The following is a 14,284-nucleotide window of genomic DNA, read 5'->3' on the forward strand; positions in this document are numbered from 1 at the left end:
GTAATTATGTTGGAGATGGGGAGAGCTCTGCAGTAGAGTGAGGTGGTGCTAACTCCTTTCTTTGGGACTTTTGTTATTGTTATACCTGGGGAGATGCATGGGGCAAGATGACAGAGAAAGGGCATCAAAATGCTACATGACTCCCTTGAACTCAAATGCCATGTAGGCAGAGGGAGTGGATGAGGCCAGGTGCATTATGGCTTGGAGTGCAATAAACTGAAGAACGTAGATTCAAAATTTTTGAGAAGCTAGAGATCCAGGGTGTTTTATATAAACTTCCAGTTTATCTTGGACAAACCTAAGGTGATAGAAACTTTAGGCACTAAAGGGAAGGAAACATTGGGTTCTGCTTCAAAGATGTTGTAGGGCTCATGGTGTGCTGTTGTAACTGGTTTGTTCCTCTCCCTTTAGTCTTACCAGAAGGGAAAAGGAGGATAAGAAGCTGGCATAACTACTTGAGGTGATCGCAGAGTGGCCCTACTTTTAATGGGGGCGTGGTAGAAGAGGAAGTAAACTGGTTTCTGAGCCAGAATGCTTGGGCTTGTAATTTTCCAATGATTCAAAAGGTCACAGGGAGAAGATGCCACAGTAAGGCCTTGTTGTCATCATCGCCCTTCTGGAAATGTCTACCCAAAATGTATGTAAGCCTGGGCAACTTGGTATGTTTCAAAGTTTACAACCCTTCTCTTGAGAATCCTTAGTTTCATCTTTGACCATCTTTTGGCCCTTTCTCTGTGGTTGCTGCCCCTCCACTACTCTGTGGCTGCTCCCAGATAGGCCACTTAACAACCCGTTAGAAAGGGTGACCAGGGCTTGCTGCACTCCACTCAGAAGCAGGCGCTGACCTCTTCATTTTCCTCCTCCTCTTCCTCTCGAAGAACCATATCCAGGATGTTTCCTTTGATCTTGAAGTCTCGTGAGGTGCTGAGCTTTATATGCTGCATCAGGTTCACCTGTGACAGGATTGTAAACATGGGTACCTTTTCCTACTGATAGATCCTGCCTAGGACAGCCTAAACCATCTCTGACAAACCCTTCAGTTCCTAGAGAAGTAAGCACACACCCACTTGACCTTTTCCATCAGTTTCCTTGCATGAATGTTTGGATTCAGGCCACCAGGATCAGAAACAACAAAGAAACAGAACTAGTTTTTTTCCTCCACTGCAGTTGTGTTGCTTCAGTTTGCCAGGTAAATGGAATTGGTAGAAAAATAAGAGTATGTTTACCTTGGACTTCTTAGAAAGATGGATGAGGAATTTTTCATACTGTTCAATGGCAAAGATGAGATTAGGGATTGGCTTGGTTTCTCGAAGAGCTCTGGCCTACAGGGCAAAGAAGACAAGACCTAAATTTTGGGTTCAAGGGTTTTTGAAGTCCTCTTAAGTTATCTGTAGCAGAACTGCACATGGCTTTGGGGGAAAGCTAGTTGGTCTTCCAATCAAATGCAGTTTTACTTATATACCAGTAATTAAGATTTTCTGACAGTTCAATCTCATCAAAGGACCTAAATGGCAATGGAGACTGCAATGAATCCTTCTATTTATAATTCCTAAATATTTGTTATCTAGAGACTGGCTGAGGGAAGGACCATTTGTAGATGTCTGGTTGCCTCTCTGACTTGATATTCTTGTAACAATGAGCCCACTCTACACTAGCTCTATTTCCTCTCTCTAGTCTACATAGGAGTTCTCATTGCTGGGATTATATCTCTTTTCCCTCAACTTGAATTGTAACTTGTGGATCCTTCCATGTTTTTTATGCATATAGACATGTTTCTATATACATATTTTTAAACTACAAATGAGGACATTGTTCTCATCTTTTTTCTTTTTTCTAACATTATCTTGGAGAGAATTATCTGAACATTTAGATTTGTATTTTTTCATGTCTGCATAGTATTCTACAATAGAAATGTACTATAAACCCACTTAGCTATTCCTCTATTAGTGGGTATCTTAGTTTTCCCAATATTTCACTTTTACTTACAACATTGCTAGGATTAGTCTATACATAGGCCTTTACAATTTCTATATCCTAAAAGTGGAATTGTTGCATTGAAGAGTGTGAATTGAGTGTGTGTGTGTGTGTGTGTGTGTGTGTGTGTGTGTGTGTGTGTGTGTGTGTGTAGGTAGGTCTAAAATTCAGCAGTTATTTCATACTGCCCCCATGAGAGAGTACTAAATTCTCACCTTTGCCAGCAGAGAACCCACCTCCCTGTACCATCACCAACTCTTTCAGATCCTTTAGGGAGTCTCTTTTGCACTCAGTAACTTCTCCTAAAACCAGTTCCTTCCCAATGGTTATCCTAAGCTATTTCTATTTTTAAAGAAAGAGCTCAAGATTTTCTGGTACTTCCTGAATAAAGCATGTTTTTTAGTTCAGAGGAAAAAGATGTTCCATCTGAACATAAAGTCCATGAGCTGAGAAGCAGCCATACACAAATAAGCATTTCCCCCCCAGCGTTACTGAGACACCACATAGCAATTTACCCATTTACATTGTACAGTGCAGTGTTTTTTTTGTATATTCACAGAGTTGTACAACCATCACCATAATCAATTTTAGAACATTTTCACAGCCTACCTGCCCCCCGCTCCCTGGCCCGCTGAAATCCTATATCCATTTTATTTTACCAGGCACCTTCCCAGTTTCTCCAATACCTCCCTTCCCCCCAACTCCCCAGTCCTAGGCAACCATTTATCTTTGTCTTTTTAGATTTGCCTTTTCTGGACATTTCATATAAATGGACTCTTATGCAGTCTTTTTCTGATTGGCTTCTTTCACTTAACGTAATATTTTCAAGGTTCATCAGCAACAACATCTTCATATTTTTGGCCATGTGGGACCCTAGTTCCTCAACCAGGAATCAAACCCGTGCCCCCCACAGTACAAGCGTGGAGTCCAGCCAGTGGACTGCTAGGGAAGTCCCAGCAACCACATGCTGATCCCTGTCAGCGGCTTACCATGGCTGTGGCACCAGCAGCGCTTTTCTCCTTTTTCTTTTCTCCTGTATATTTTAGGCTCGTACTCCTCTTGTTCTAAAGAAACAGAAACAAATTCTCTCATTCCTGAAGATTCTTCTGTAGAGCTCACAGGCTAGTGGTAATTTTCTAGTACGATGATTACAGCAGAGTATGGGGGAGCTCTTAAGGGGACCAGATCTGGGTGAAGAGATTATCCTGCAGCAGATGCCAGAAGAGGGGAAGCATTCTGGGACACTTCCTATTTTTTTATTGTTGGGAAGTTTACAATCTTGCTCTTGCATGCGTCTAGCACATGGAAGTGAGAGCAGAACCAAGGGACTAGTGAGGTACCAACAGACTGGCAAGGTGGTAGTAGGAATAGCTATTTCCCTAATGGGAAGTTAACTAAAAGGGTTGCATAAAGGAGAGGAAGCTGGAGAGGCTGTTCCCAGAGCAATGTGTCTTACACGATGAGTGGTTACACGCTCCAGAAGCGTTTAAAGGTCACAGGGACACTTATTTCCCTATGTTGTGGATAATCAGCGAATAAAGAGCTCCTGGAGAAAGGAAGAACCAGTAAGAAAGGGAACCAAGAAGTACAGGATTCTGATAAGGCAGAATGTAATTGAGACATGAGTCAGGAGAGACCACCCGAGTGTGAGGTACACAAATAGGAACCTTTTACCTGAAGGGGAGTTCTGTGCCCTCTAAGAATGGAACATACCATGCTCCATGGGACAAGTAAAAGAATTAAAAACAGAAATGTGCAAATAGAGAGAAATTATACTACCGGAGCCATGTGAGAGGCAGAAGGCTTGGTCCAGATGGCATGTTCTGGAAAATAAGAAAATGTAGGGATCCCAGAGATGCTGGTATGAAGAAACTTATTTTTGACCCTTGAAGACAGGGTAGAGGGTGAAGCCTTTTTAAGGGAGGGGCAGAGAAGCAGCTATGGATAGAACCACATGACCCAGTGGGAAGTGAGCCATCTTCCTAAAAGCTGTACCCAACATGGGACCTTGTTGAGACTCCCTAAATCAACCCCAACTGCTGCCCATTTCCGCTGACTCAAGGGAGGACTAAAACTGCAGTCAGAAGAGAAGCATCTTTTAAAGGTATACAGGATGCTAAGTATTTTAGAGCAACGGCTTTTGTTGCTTTCTTCCACTGAGATCCAAAGCTATGAGAAAAAAGAAGGGGCTATAGGAGAATAAACAGCTTTCTGAAAGATGTGGCAAATGCAATCCAGATTTCTAGATAAAGCTGGAGTCAGTGGAACCATAGGCTCTTGCCCAAGGTTACTCATGAAGCGCATCTCACAAAGAAAAAAATGTCTGCCTGTGGACCAGCTGACTTGTCAAGTAAGGCTCTAAGTCAAATATGGGTCAAGAAGGGGGAAAATATCCAGGGAATACATAAGCTGGCTTTTGTGTAATGTAGAATAAAAGACAGTCTAGAAGGTGCCTGGTGACAAGCAGAAGAAAAGCTTGAGAATGGAGTCAAACACAAAACCCCCAAACCTCCCCACATTTTACATGTCAATGAGTATCAAATATAATTCTAGAATAAGGGTGGGCCAACTACAACCCAGAGGCCAAATCTATTCCACTGCTTGTTTTTCAAAATAATGTTTTATTAAACATAGCCAATCTCATTCATTTGTATACTGACTATGGCTACTTTTATGCTACAACGGCAGAGTTCAGTTGTGACAGTGACTGTGGTCTGCAAAATCTAAAAGCATTTACCATCTAGCCCTTTGCAGAAAAAGTTTGCTGACCCCTGTTGTGAAGTCAGTACCTGGCTTCAAGTCGCAGCTTGGCCTCTTAACTAGCTATCTGTTCTGGGTCTTTTTAATAACTAATATTACTATTTGGCAGAATGTTCCAAGAGTTCATCTTGGAAAATGACGCTGTAAGGCCATATTCATTTTACTAGAACAGCTAACGTTTAGAGAACACTTGCCTGATGTTGTGTTAAGCACTTTCCATGTATCACCTCATCCTCACTACGCTTGTCACTACTTTACTCATGTTCCCAAAGGATGCCCAAAGGCATGGATTTGGAATCACCCAGAAATAAACCAAGTCACTGAGCTCAAGCATGCTGGTTTCTTCCTGCCCCAAGTGCAAGCATATCAAGTGCTTTCTCTCACTAAATCAAACTATTTTTTTTTAATACAAAGATTTCCTTGCTGTAAAGACTTTAAGCTTTGGCTTGTTCTCCTATGGGCACCTTTGGCTTAGGGTAAGTTGGGAAGAAACTTTATATACACCCAGCTCAGCTGACCTGGCAGTCCCCTGGGAATATAAGGAGTCCTTTCTTACTTGAAGATGCATTTTGGTAGAGACTCTGAATCACTTACCTGTACGTAAGAAATGAAAGAATAGCACACAGGGGTCAGATGTGAACCTGACAGCTTTACCTGCAGCAAAGGAGAAGGAAATCAATGTAACTGTAGGAGTAAGATGCTTTCCCCATTCTTAGGAAAGGCATTCTCAACTCACCAGCTTTTCCATATTTTTCAGAATTCCTGTGGAGCGCTGACACACCTGGAGATACTAACAAAAGGTTCCAAGATTTAGCATGCCATCCTACATAAATGTCCCATGAAACTATAGGTAGTGACTCAGTGAGCAAATGGAGTATGATTTATTGCTCCAACTGGAGAGGGAAAAGAAAATAAGCTACCATATTCATGGAGAATCCTAGATTAAGGCTTACTTTTTCCCCTCCTCTAAGCTTGAAAGCTTCCCAGATAAGAGGCAATGAAGGGTTTCTGTTTCTGACTTGTTCTGTTTACTGCTTTAAAAATCCTTCAGGCTGATAGTCCCTGCATCTAGAAACCAATAACTTTGCTGTTTTCCTTTTAGAAAAAGCCAATAAAGATTAGAGGTTCCCAGTATTTCTACCACAGAAGCTTAGTAACCACACCCTGTAGCCAGAGCTGCACCTTCTCAGAAATGGCCACACTGCTATTTGGGTATATGGTGTGAGGTGATCCACTAACTTTCTTGGGTCGTCTATGCCTTTCTAAGTATTTAATGTGGGTCATTGCTAGAATCAAAACTAAATTACCTAGTTCCTATCACTCTCTGAATGTCTACTGAGAATCAAAATATTGCAGGTACAAAAAAAGAGTTTCTTGTTAACAGATACTAAGAAGCATTAACTTAAACTCAGGGCAAGTATGCCTTGTATTTTTTAAAAATAAACTTATTCTCTACTCTACTACCCTAGTACCTGACCTGTGAGGCATTCAACACCAACTTGTTAAAGGAACAAACACCTTTTCAGTGCACAGACTGGTCTGAAACAGTCTAATTTTTTGTGCAATTGGAATCAGATTAAATTCTATAGTTATAGTTTAGATTGAGTCTTAGAAGGTGTTTGAAGAGGCATCTGTTCTCAATCAGGTGCTACATACTCATACTCATGTGTTAAAGGAATAAGGGCCTCTAAAAACAGATTTAGAATTATGCCTCAAATGTTATTTTGGGGCCTGTGAAGACGCCTGCCACCTACTGATCAAACCATGACTTGCAAAGCTGTAGGCAAGAGCTCTGCACAGGTGCATTCTGCAGCAGGGGGTAGTGTCCCGGCTGCGTGGGGCAGAATGATGGTGGCAATTGTCTCTCCAATACTCACATATTTGACAAGCGCTGTAAGGATGGTGTACATTTTGCAAAGGTCCTTTAACAAGGTGTCCACACAGCTGCCTGATGGCAGGGCTGTCTGCACCAGCTCGTGGAAAAATGTAAGCAGAGTTCCCAATTGTATGATGATAGCTTTCTCAATGGGATGATTTGGTAGGGTTGCCTGAGAAGAGGCCTCTTCTGAAAGGAAATGAAATTGGCACACTCAAACCCAACTGGCCTTATTCTCTAGTTCAAGTGAAAGAGATTTAGAAGCCAACTAAACATCATTAACTATGAAGTCTGTAGGGAAAATGAGCATGTGTTGAATTCATCATGCAGAATACACTAATAATCATGCTGTCATAAGCCACAATGCCTTCTACTTCTTTTGTTACTTTGGAAATCTAGCACAAACAAATGAACAAACAGAGCTCAGGGCCTCCGCTTTTATGCAATCCTCCAATTCAGATTTTGGTTAACTTACCTGGTATGATTTCTTGGCCCACTTGTCCCTTCAGCTTGGTGATTAGCCAGTCCACTTCTTCTAGGACCTTCTCAGCCTGACTCAGAACAAGTAACTGTGAAAGAAAAGAATGCCTGGCATGGCTCACTGCACACAGCTGCTGGTGTAATATGATAACCATGGCCACCTATGGGTGGGTTACACGTCTCAGGATGTGAGCCACTATAATTCACTCTTCACAGGGAATAAAATGGAAGGTGTGACAAGGCTACTTCCCAAGGGTCAGGGATCAACACTTACACAGACAGTAGGCGCAGCTGTTCTCAAATTCACCATTGCAAAGTGGTTTGTTTTCTCCACTTCTATATCCTGGGGAGGGAAAGAGAGGTAAGATGTAATGACAGGCTGTTCCCCTAGCCTCTATCCCCAACTCAGGGTGTTGCAGGGAAGGTTCGCTATGGTACCTCATCTATGTCTCCAAGATGTCCATGGATATCCTGGGACAAGTCACGCAGCAGGGTCACAGGACTCTTATGCAAAACATGGAGGCTGAAGAGCAAATTCATCAAGCCCTTGCAAAATGAGGCATCCTCTAGGAGTAGGGAGGAAAGAAAAGTAAGTTATAATGCAAGTCAGTCCTCTGGGGGTGGGAGGTGCCTAACCGGAGCATGTAGCCTGTCAAGTTTCAGGCACAATATTCCTGTGCTGCGCACACTCCAATCAAGGCAACTCTCCCACTTCTACCCACGCGTCTGAACGAGGGAGACGGTTCCCATTATTCGTCACTATCACTGCATAACTAGCACACAGGTCAAGAAACAGAGCAGTACAGCACCCCAGAACTCCTCCTCACCCCAAGGAAACTGTGATCCTGCCTTGTAACCTCCATTTAGTTTTGTCTGACTGTGAACTTTACCTAAATGGAACCATACAGTAGGCACTCTTTTTGCATCTGTCTTCTGTTGAACGCTATGCATGTGAGATTCCTCCATGTTGTGTCAGTGGCGTTTGTTCACCCTCATTAGAGAACTCCACTGTGTGTGTGCAGCACAATCCCTTGATCCATTCCACTGCGGATGAACGTTTGGGTTTGGTTTTGCCTATCAGAATAGTGCTGCTGTGAGAATTCTTCCACCTATTTTTGCAGGGAATGGAACTGCTGGATCATAAGTGTATGTTTAATTTTAGTACTTAGATGTTGCTAAATAGTTTTCCAGACTGGTTATACCAACTTACACCTCCAGCAGCAGTGAATGAGAGGTTCAACTGCTCTATAGTCTTACCAACTCTTAGTACTGGTATTGTGTATTTTTTTCATTTTGGCCACTCTGGTGAATCTGTAATTTTCTAAATGTTGTCTGGTGGTAATGATTTTTTATAAAGCCTAAAAGGAAACATGGCAGGAAACTTACCCCAGCTGTTTTCCTTGCAAATCTTAGTTGTCCAGGATAACATCTGCACAAACTAGAGAATATTCAGATATTACAGAAACATGCCAAAAGACTAGGTGTCGTCAGACTAAAAAAGCCCTAGACCTTTCCAAGTCTAAGCAGATCACCTGCTAAAACATGTGCCTGGATCTAAAGTGGTAATCTACAAAAAATAACATAAAAATAAGTCCAAAGTTATGAGAAGAATTATACTTTTCTCAAATACAGTATATGATTCAATTCTTAATGCCCTCATTAAAGGCCAAAGGTCCTGGGGTCTGGGCTCTTACCTTTTGAGCTTCCTCTGCCCTTACCACCACGATCTAGGGCTAAAATGCCTTCTTCCCTCTTCCCATGTCCTATACTCTCCGCATTTGAGACATCTTTAAGGATAGTAAGCTAAGAGAGAGGTGTAGGGAATAAGATCCTGGCCATAGTAATAGCTGAATTAGCTTCTAGGAGCCAAGAGGCCACAGGAGGTTAAAAGGGAGCAAGAAGGGAAGGGAAGGGAAGGGAAGGGGAGGGGAGGGGAGGGGAGGGGAGGGAAAAGAAAGAAAGAAAGAAAGAAAGAAAGAAAGAAAGAAAGAAAGGAAGGAAGGAAGGAAGGAAGGAAGGAAGGAAGGAAGGAAGGAAGGAAGGAAGGAAGGAAGGAAGGAAGAAAGAAAGAAAGAAAGAAAGAAAGAAAGAAAAAGAAAGAAAGGAAGAAAGAAAGAAAGAAAGAAAAAGGAAGGAAGGAAGGGAGAGAAAGAAAGAAAGGAAGAGAAAGAAAAAGAAAGAAAGAAAGAAAGAAAGGAAGGAAGGAAGGAAGGAAGGAAGGAAGGAAAAAAGAGAAAAAGAAAGAAAGAAAAAAAAGAGAAAAAGAAAAGGGGCAAAATAACAGAGTTAGAGGAAGCTGGCAGTCTTGGGATAGTAGGTCCTGTGCCGCCAGATACACATGCAGCTTTCTGCTTCAGCAGTTTGGGATGCGCTTTCGGCCACAAAGGCACTGAAATGTAGTGATACTTAAGGGTAAAATGACCAGTAAGAATTCAGTTTTTTCCTCTGTTGGGGAGAAAGATGAATTCCCAGGCTGACTGAACGTCCTCTGTGAACTGATGTAAAAAGAGTTTCCAGAATACAGTGTTAAATGCAGTAAGTAAATAAAGCAGGATGCTGAACAAGCTTTTGTCTGAAGAGGGTAGGGTTGGGAATAAGAATCTACATTCATACTGCTGTACAGGAACAAAAAACTCTTTACATAAGAAACTTAAAGAAGACATTTACTTATTGGGGGAGAAGAAGAACAGATGGAAGACATGGATAGGAAGGATACCATTTCCTATAAATCTTTTTATAATATCTGGTTTTCAAATCATTGAACTTTATTACCATTCAAAATTAAATTAAAAAGTTTTAAATAGACCACCTGAAGTTATGAGGGGGTGGGTGGTGAAAATTTAATTTAAAACATTTCCTGTTTATATTAGCCTTTCCAAATCTATTTATTTTCCCTCAAATGTCCCCATGTTCCAATTCTCTTTCTTTCCTAGTCCTAGGTTCCTTGCAGCAAAAGTAGCAATATGAAAGAATGAAGCTGAAAGTAAAGTGGGGACGTGTTGTTTCGATTTAAGATGACATAAGTGGTAGCAAAAGAGATTTTCTTTGGGCTACCTGGAACTAGGACAACAGGAAAATCAAGTCTATTTTTCAGTGCTCAAACACTGTAACACACCAGGTTACAGTCTGGCCAGCTCTTCCTAAAGCAAGTGCTTAGCACTCCAATCTGTCTCCTCACAGATCAGGAAGTAGATGTGGTAGAACCACACAACCCTAGGCTCTCAAGGACTCTATCATCCTCTAGGGAAATTACTCCCGAATGGAACAGACCCACAAAATGTGGCACTTCTCTTATCCTGTATGTGTGAACGCTCATGTGGGTATATACATTCTTTGTATATGTGCGCGGACCCATACACATATACCTAAAACCTATCTGGAGAGAACTGATTCTCTTTTAGGACTATGATCATGCTTTCTGACTTATCACCTTTTGCTGAATATCCCTAAACTCAGTACGGGCTAACCCTGATGAGAAAGTTAACTGCTGAACGTCAGCTACCTTCTTGATAATTAACAGCCTTTCATTTTAGAAAAGAAAACACCAAGAGTGGGGAAAAAAAAACATGTTAAGAGGGTTAAAGGCCCCACAGATAAACAAGATTTTTTTCTATAATGCTTACTGTTTACCCCTGACAGTGGCCAAACAAATGCAGTAATTACGCCATGGTAGAAATACTATGTAGGGAAAGGTACATCTTATAGATCTTACATTAATTCAGAAGCATAATTGAATATATTATTTTAAATAAGCCAGACTTCAGGAGGACATTTAGATATATACTTTAAGACATAATACTCTGCCTTCTGAGGGATGCTAAGTGGGAGTGAATGAGTGGTACTCATACCTGAGCGGAGGAGGGCTCCAGTAGCTTGGACAAGTTGGAGAGAACAGTGACTAGCAGGAGGGCTTCTTTGCTATTAAAGTCTTCCTCTTGGCCACTAAGTAAATTCAACAAAGACCTCTGAGAAAGAGAAAGTATACACAGAAACATTAGCAGACATGTTACTAGCAGGGAGAAGAGACATCTTTCCAGAGATTCCTAAGGCTGGGACAGAAAGGATTCAAAAATACCAAAAATATCCAACAGGATAAAAATCTGAAAATAAACTTGGATTGAAAAGGTGGTATCCCTGTTTTTGATCATAAGTCTGAGTGTTCCCTTGAGAACTATGGACTCTTTATCCTCCAACCCCCTGGCAAATGTACATTAGGAATGAATTGTGCACCCAGTTTTTTTTCCTTTGGCCGCACCACACAGCTTGCTGAATCTTAGTTCCCTGACCAGGGATTGAACCGGACCCACAGCAGTGAAAGCACCAAGTCCTAATCACTGGATGGCAAGGGAAGTCCCGTGCACCCAGTTTTGGGTGGTTCACAACTCCCTGAAGCCCATCCCCTGACCTCAGGGCTAGACAATGCCCCAAAGCTGGCATTCCCCACACACCTTCCCTGTTTTCCTTTTCTCTGTTCCTCTCTTACCACCTGAAACACTGTATTTTGTCTGTTGGTCACCTTCCACTACAATATAAGCTCTGTGAGGGCAGGATTTTGTCTCTTATATTCCTTGCTATATCTTCAGCACCTGGAACTGTCCCTGGTATATAATAAGAACTTTAAAATTATTTATTAAAGAAATCCTCTGTGATAAAAGATCCTGATATTGTGAGAACTAGTGGTCAGAAACAAATAGGCTTTACTGTCCTGTCTTTACGCAATCTGACAGACAAAGCCAAATTATACTCCATGCATTAATAGGCTCCTGGCTCTCTTTGTATCAGCTCAAACAGTGATTCTTAGAGGCAATCAGTGCTGCAGTTGCGGTGGCTTAACACACATCCTTCCTAGAATCCTTTTAAATGCATTCTCTTTCATTCTGTCTTGTTGTTTGGATGATGACCCAGAAAAAATTCCTGCCCTACTTGCTGTCTGCCCATTCTCACCAACTGGCCCTGGTCCCTTTCCAAGGACCCTCACAGAGTACAGCAGTTTCCCAGGCTTCTCACCTGAAACTGTCGGATCTGGAATGCTGCTCTATGAGTGATACTGACTTCCACCTCCTCTTCCTCCTTATCTGTGGCATCTAGGAAAGGAAAAGAACTCTATCTTCTTTGAAATGCACTTGGGCTTTTTTTGCCTTTTCATAGCTAAAATTTTAGGAGGCCAAAAAAGTCTGGAGGCAGATTTAATTATATTCCTATCATTCTGCAATTTCTTAATACTATACTCCATGTTCCAGTCACTGTTTGTGGAGAAACGTAATCCAATTCTGAATCCACTAGATGTCACTCCTTAGCAACAGTAGGACTGTTCTCAGGTGTCCTCTGGTAGGTTAAAAACTAAAATCAAGAGGTTTGGTTAAGAAAGAGAAACTCAGATCAAGCCAATTTATCAAAATTGAAATGCCCACCCAGAGCCCTGAGAAACTGATGAATCTTGGGCTGGTAGAATTGTTGCACGGCACTGAATATCTTCTGCAAACCCTCCAAGCACAGCAGCGAGATGCTCTTTCCTTTCTCTTTCTTTCCCGACTCTTCTACTGAAGTAGGAATTGAAGTGTATCTCCAAAGCAAGACCCTGGGGAAAAGTGAGTTTATTTTCAAAGTCAGGTTCACCGAGGTACAATTTATGTACAGTAAAATTCCCATCCTATAGATGTAAACTTCTATGAATTCTGACTAACTTACACAGGTGTGTACCCATCCCCAAAATCAAGATATTTCCATTACCCCCAAAGTTCCCATATGCTCCTTCGTAGTCAATTCTTTCTCCTCTATTTCCCAAGCGACCACTGATGTTTCCCATCCCAATGGTTTTACCATCAACCACTGACACCATATGATACAAAACTATCATCTAAAAATGGTATCACTCATTATGCAGTCTTCAGAGTCTGGCTTGGCTAACAGCATATGCTTTTTTTTTTCTTTTTAATTTCTTTATTTTATTTATTTATTGGCTGTGTTGGGTCTTCATTGCTGCACACAGGCTTTCTCTAGTTGCTGCGAGCGGGGGCTACTCTTCATTGTGGTGCATGGGCTCCTCATTGTAGTGGCTTCCCTTGTTGTGCAACACAGGCTCTAGGTGCGTGGGCTTCAATGGTTGCGGCACACGGGCTCAATATTTGTGGCTCACAGGCTCTAGAGCACAGGCTCAACAGTTGTGGCACACGGGCTTAGTTGCTCCGTGGCATGTGGAATCTTCCCAGAGCAGGGCTCGAACCCGTATCCCCTGCACTGGCAGGCAGATACTTAACCACTGTGCCACCTAGGAAGTCCAGCATATGCTTTTGAGATTCACCGATGTTGTTGCATGTATTGGTAGTTTGTCTCATTTTATTGCTGACTAGTACTCCAGGGTATGGATGTACCACAGCTTGTCCATTCACCTATTTATCCATTCATCTATTGATAGACTTTTAGGTTGTTTCCAGATTTAGCTATTACAGATTAAGCTGTTATATCCAAACTTTTATATGAACATCTGTTTTCATTTCTCTTGGGTAAATACCTAAGAGTGGAGTGGAAATATATAGTAGGTGCATGTTTAACTTTTTTTTTTCCTGTTTTTTTTTCTTTTTTAAGAACTTTTATTGAGATACAGTTAACATACAATAAACTGCATATATTTAGAGTGTACTATTTGGTATCCTGGTATCCCCATCTCCCGATTCATTTCCCCCCAACCCTCCCTGCTTTCCCCACTTGGTGTCCATATGTTTGTTCTCTACATCTGTGTCTCTATTTCTGCCTTGCAAACCGCTTCATTTGTACCATTTTTCTATAGTCCACATATATGTGTTAATATATGATATTTGTTTTTCTCTTTCTGACTCACTTCACTCTGTATGACCGTCTCTAGGTCCATCCATGTCTCTACAAATGTCCCAGTCTCACTGCTGTTTACAGCTGAGTAATATTCCATTGTATATATGTACCACATCTCTTTTATCCATTCATCTGTCGATGGACGTTTAGGTTGCTTCCATGTCTTGGCTACTGTAAATAGTGCTGCAATGAACATTGGAGTGCATGTCTTTTTGAATAATGGTGTTCTCTGGGTATATGCCCAGCAGCGGGATTGCTGGGTCCTATGGTAGTTCTATTTTTAGTTTTGCAAGGAACCTCCATACTGTTCTCCATAGTGGCTGTATCAATTTACATTCCCACCAGCAGTGCAAGAGGGTTCCCTTC

The 14,284-nt window shown here is 41.7% G+C and overlaps 1 protein-coding gene across 2 annotated transcripts in view; it reads right to left on the reverse strand.

The window, feature by feature from the left end:
• FANCI (FA complementation group I) overlaps window positions 1-14,284 on the reverse strand; it is an 88,879-nt gene that overhangs the window by 271 nt on the left and 74,324 nt on the right. For both annotated transcript variants that reach the window (XM_057720217.1, XM_057720218.1), the window contains 13 exons: window positions 12,502-12,668; window positions 12,098-12,174; window positions 10,939-11,055; window positions 8,477-8,528; window positions 7,529-7,656; window positions 7,365-7,433; window positions 7,086-7,179; window positions 6,612-6,799; window positions 5,471-5,524; window positions 5,329-5,388; window positions 2,964-3,038; window positions 1,227-1,322; window positions 846-953 (listed from right to left, as the gene is read on the reverse strand). In XM_057720217.1, the coding sequence (XP_057576200.1) occupies window positions 846-953; window positions 1,227-1,322; window positions 2,964-3,038; window positions 5,329-5,388; window positions 5,471-5,524; window positions 6,612-6,799; window positions 7,086-7,179; window positions 7,365-7,433; window positions 7,529-7,656; window positions 8,477-8,528; window positions 10,939-11,055; window positions 12,098-12,174; window positions 12,502-12,668 (1,285 nt within the window). The remainder of the gene's footprint in view (window positions 1-845; window positions 954-1,226; window positions 1,323-2,963; window positions 3,039-5,328; window positions 5,389-5,470; window positions 5,525-6,611; window positions 6,800-7,085; window positions 7,180-7,364; window positions 7,434-7,528; window positions 7,657-8,476; window positions 8,529-10,938; window positions 11,056-12,097; window positions 12,175-12,501; window positions 12,669-14,284) is intronic.

The sequence above is a fragment of the Hippopotamus amphibius genome, chromosome 2 (genome assembly GCF_030028045.1).
Source record: "Hippopotamus amphibius kiboko isolate mHipAmp2 chromosome 2, mHipAmp2.hap2, whole genome shotgun sequence".
NCBI classification, from domain to species: Eukaryota; Metazoa; Chordata; class Mammalia; order Artiodactyla; family Hippopotamidae; genus Hippopotamus; species Hippopotamus amphibius.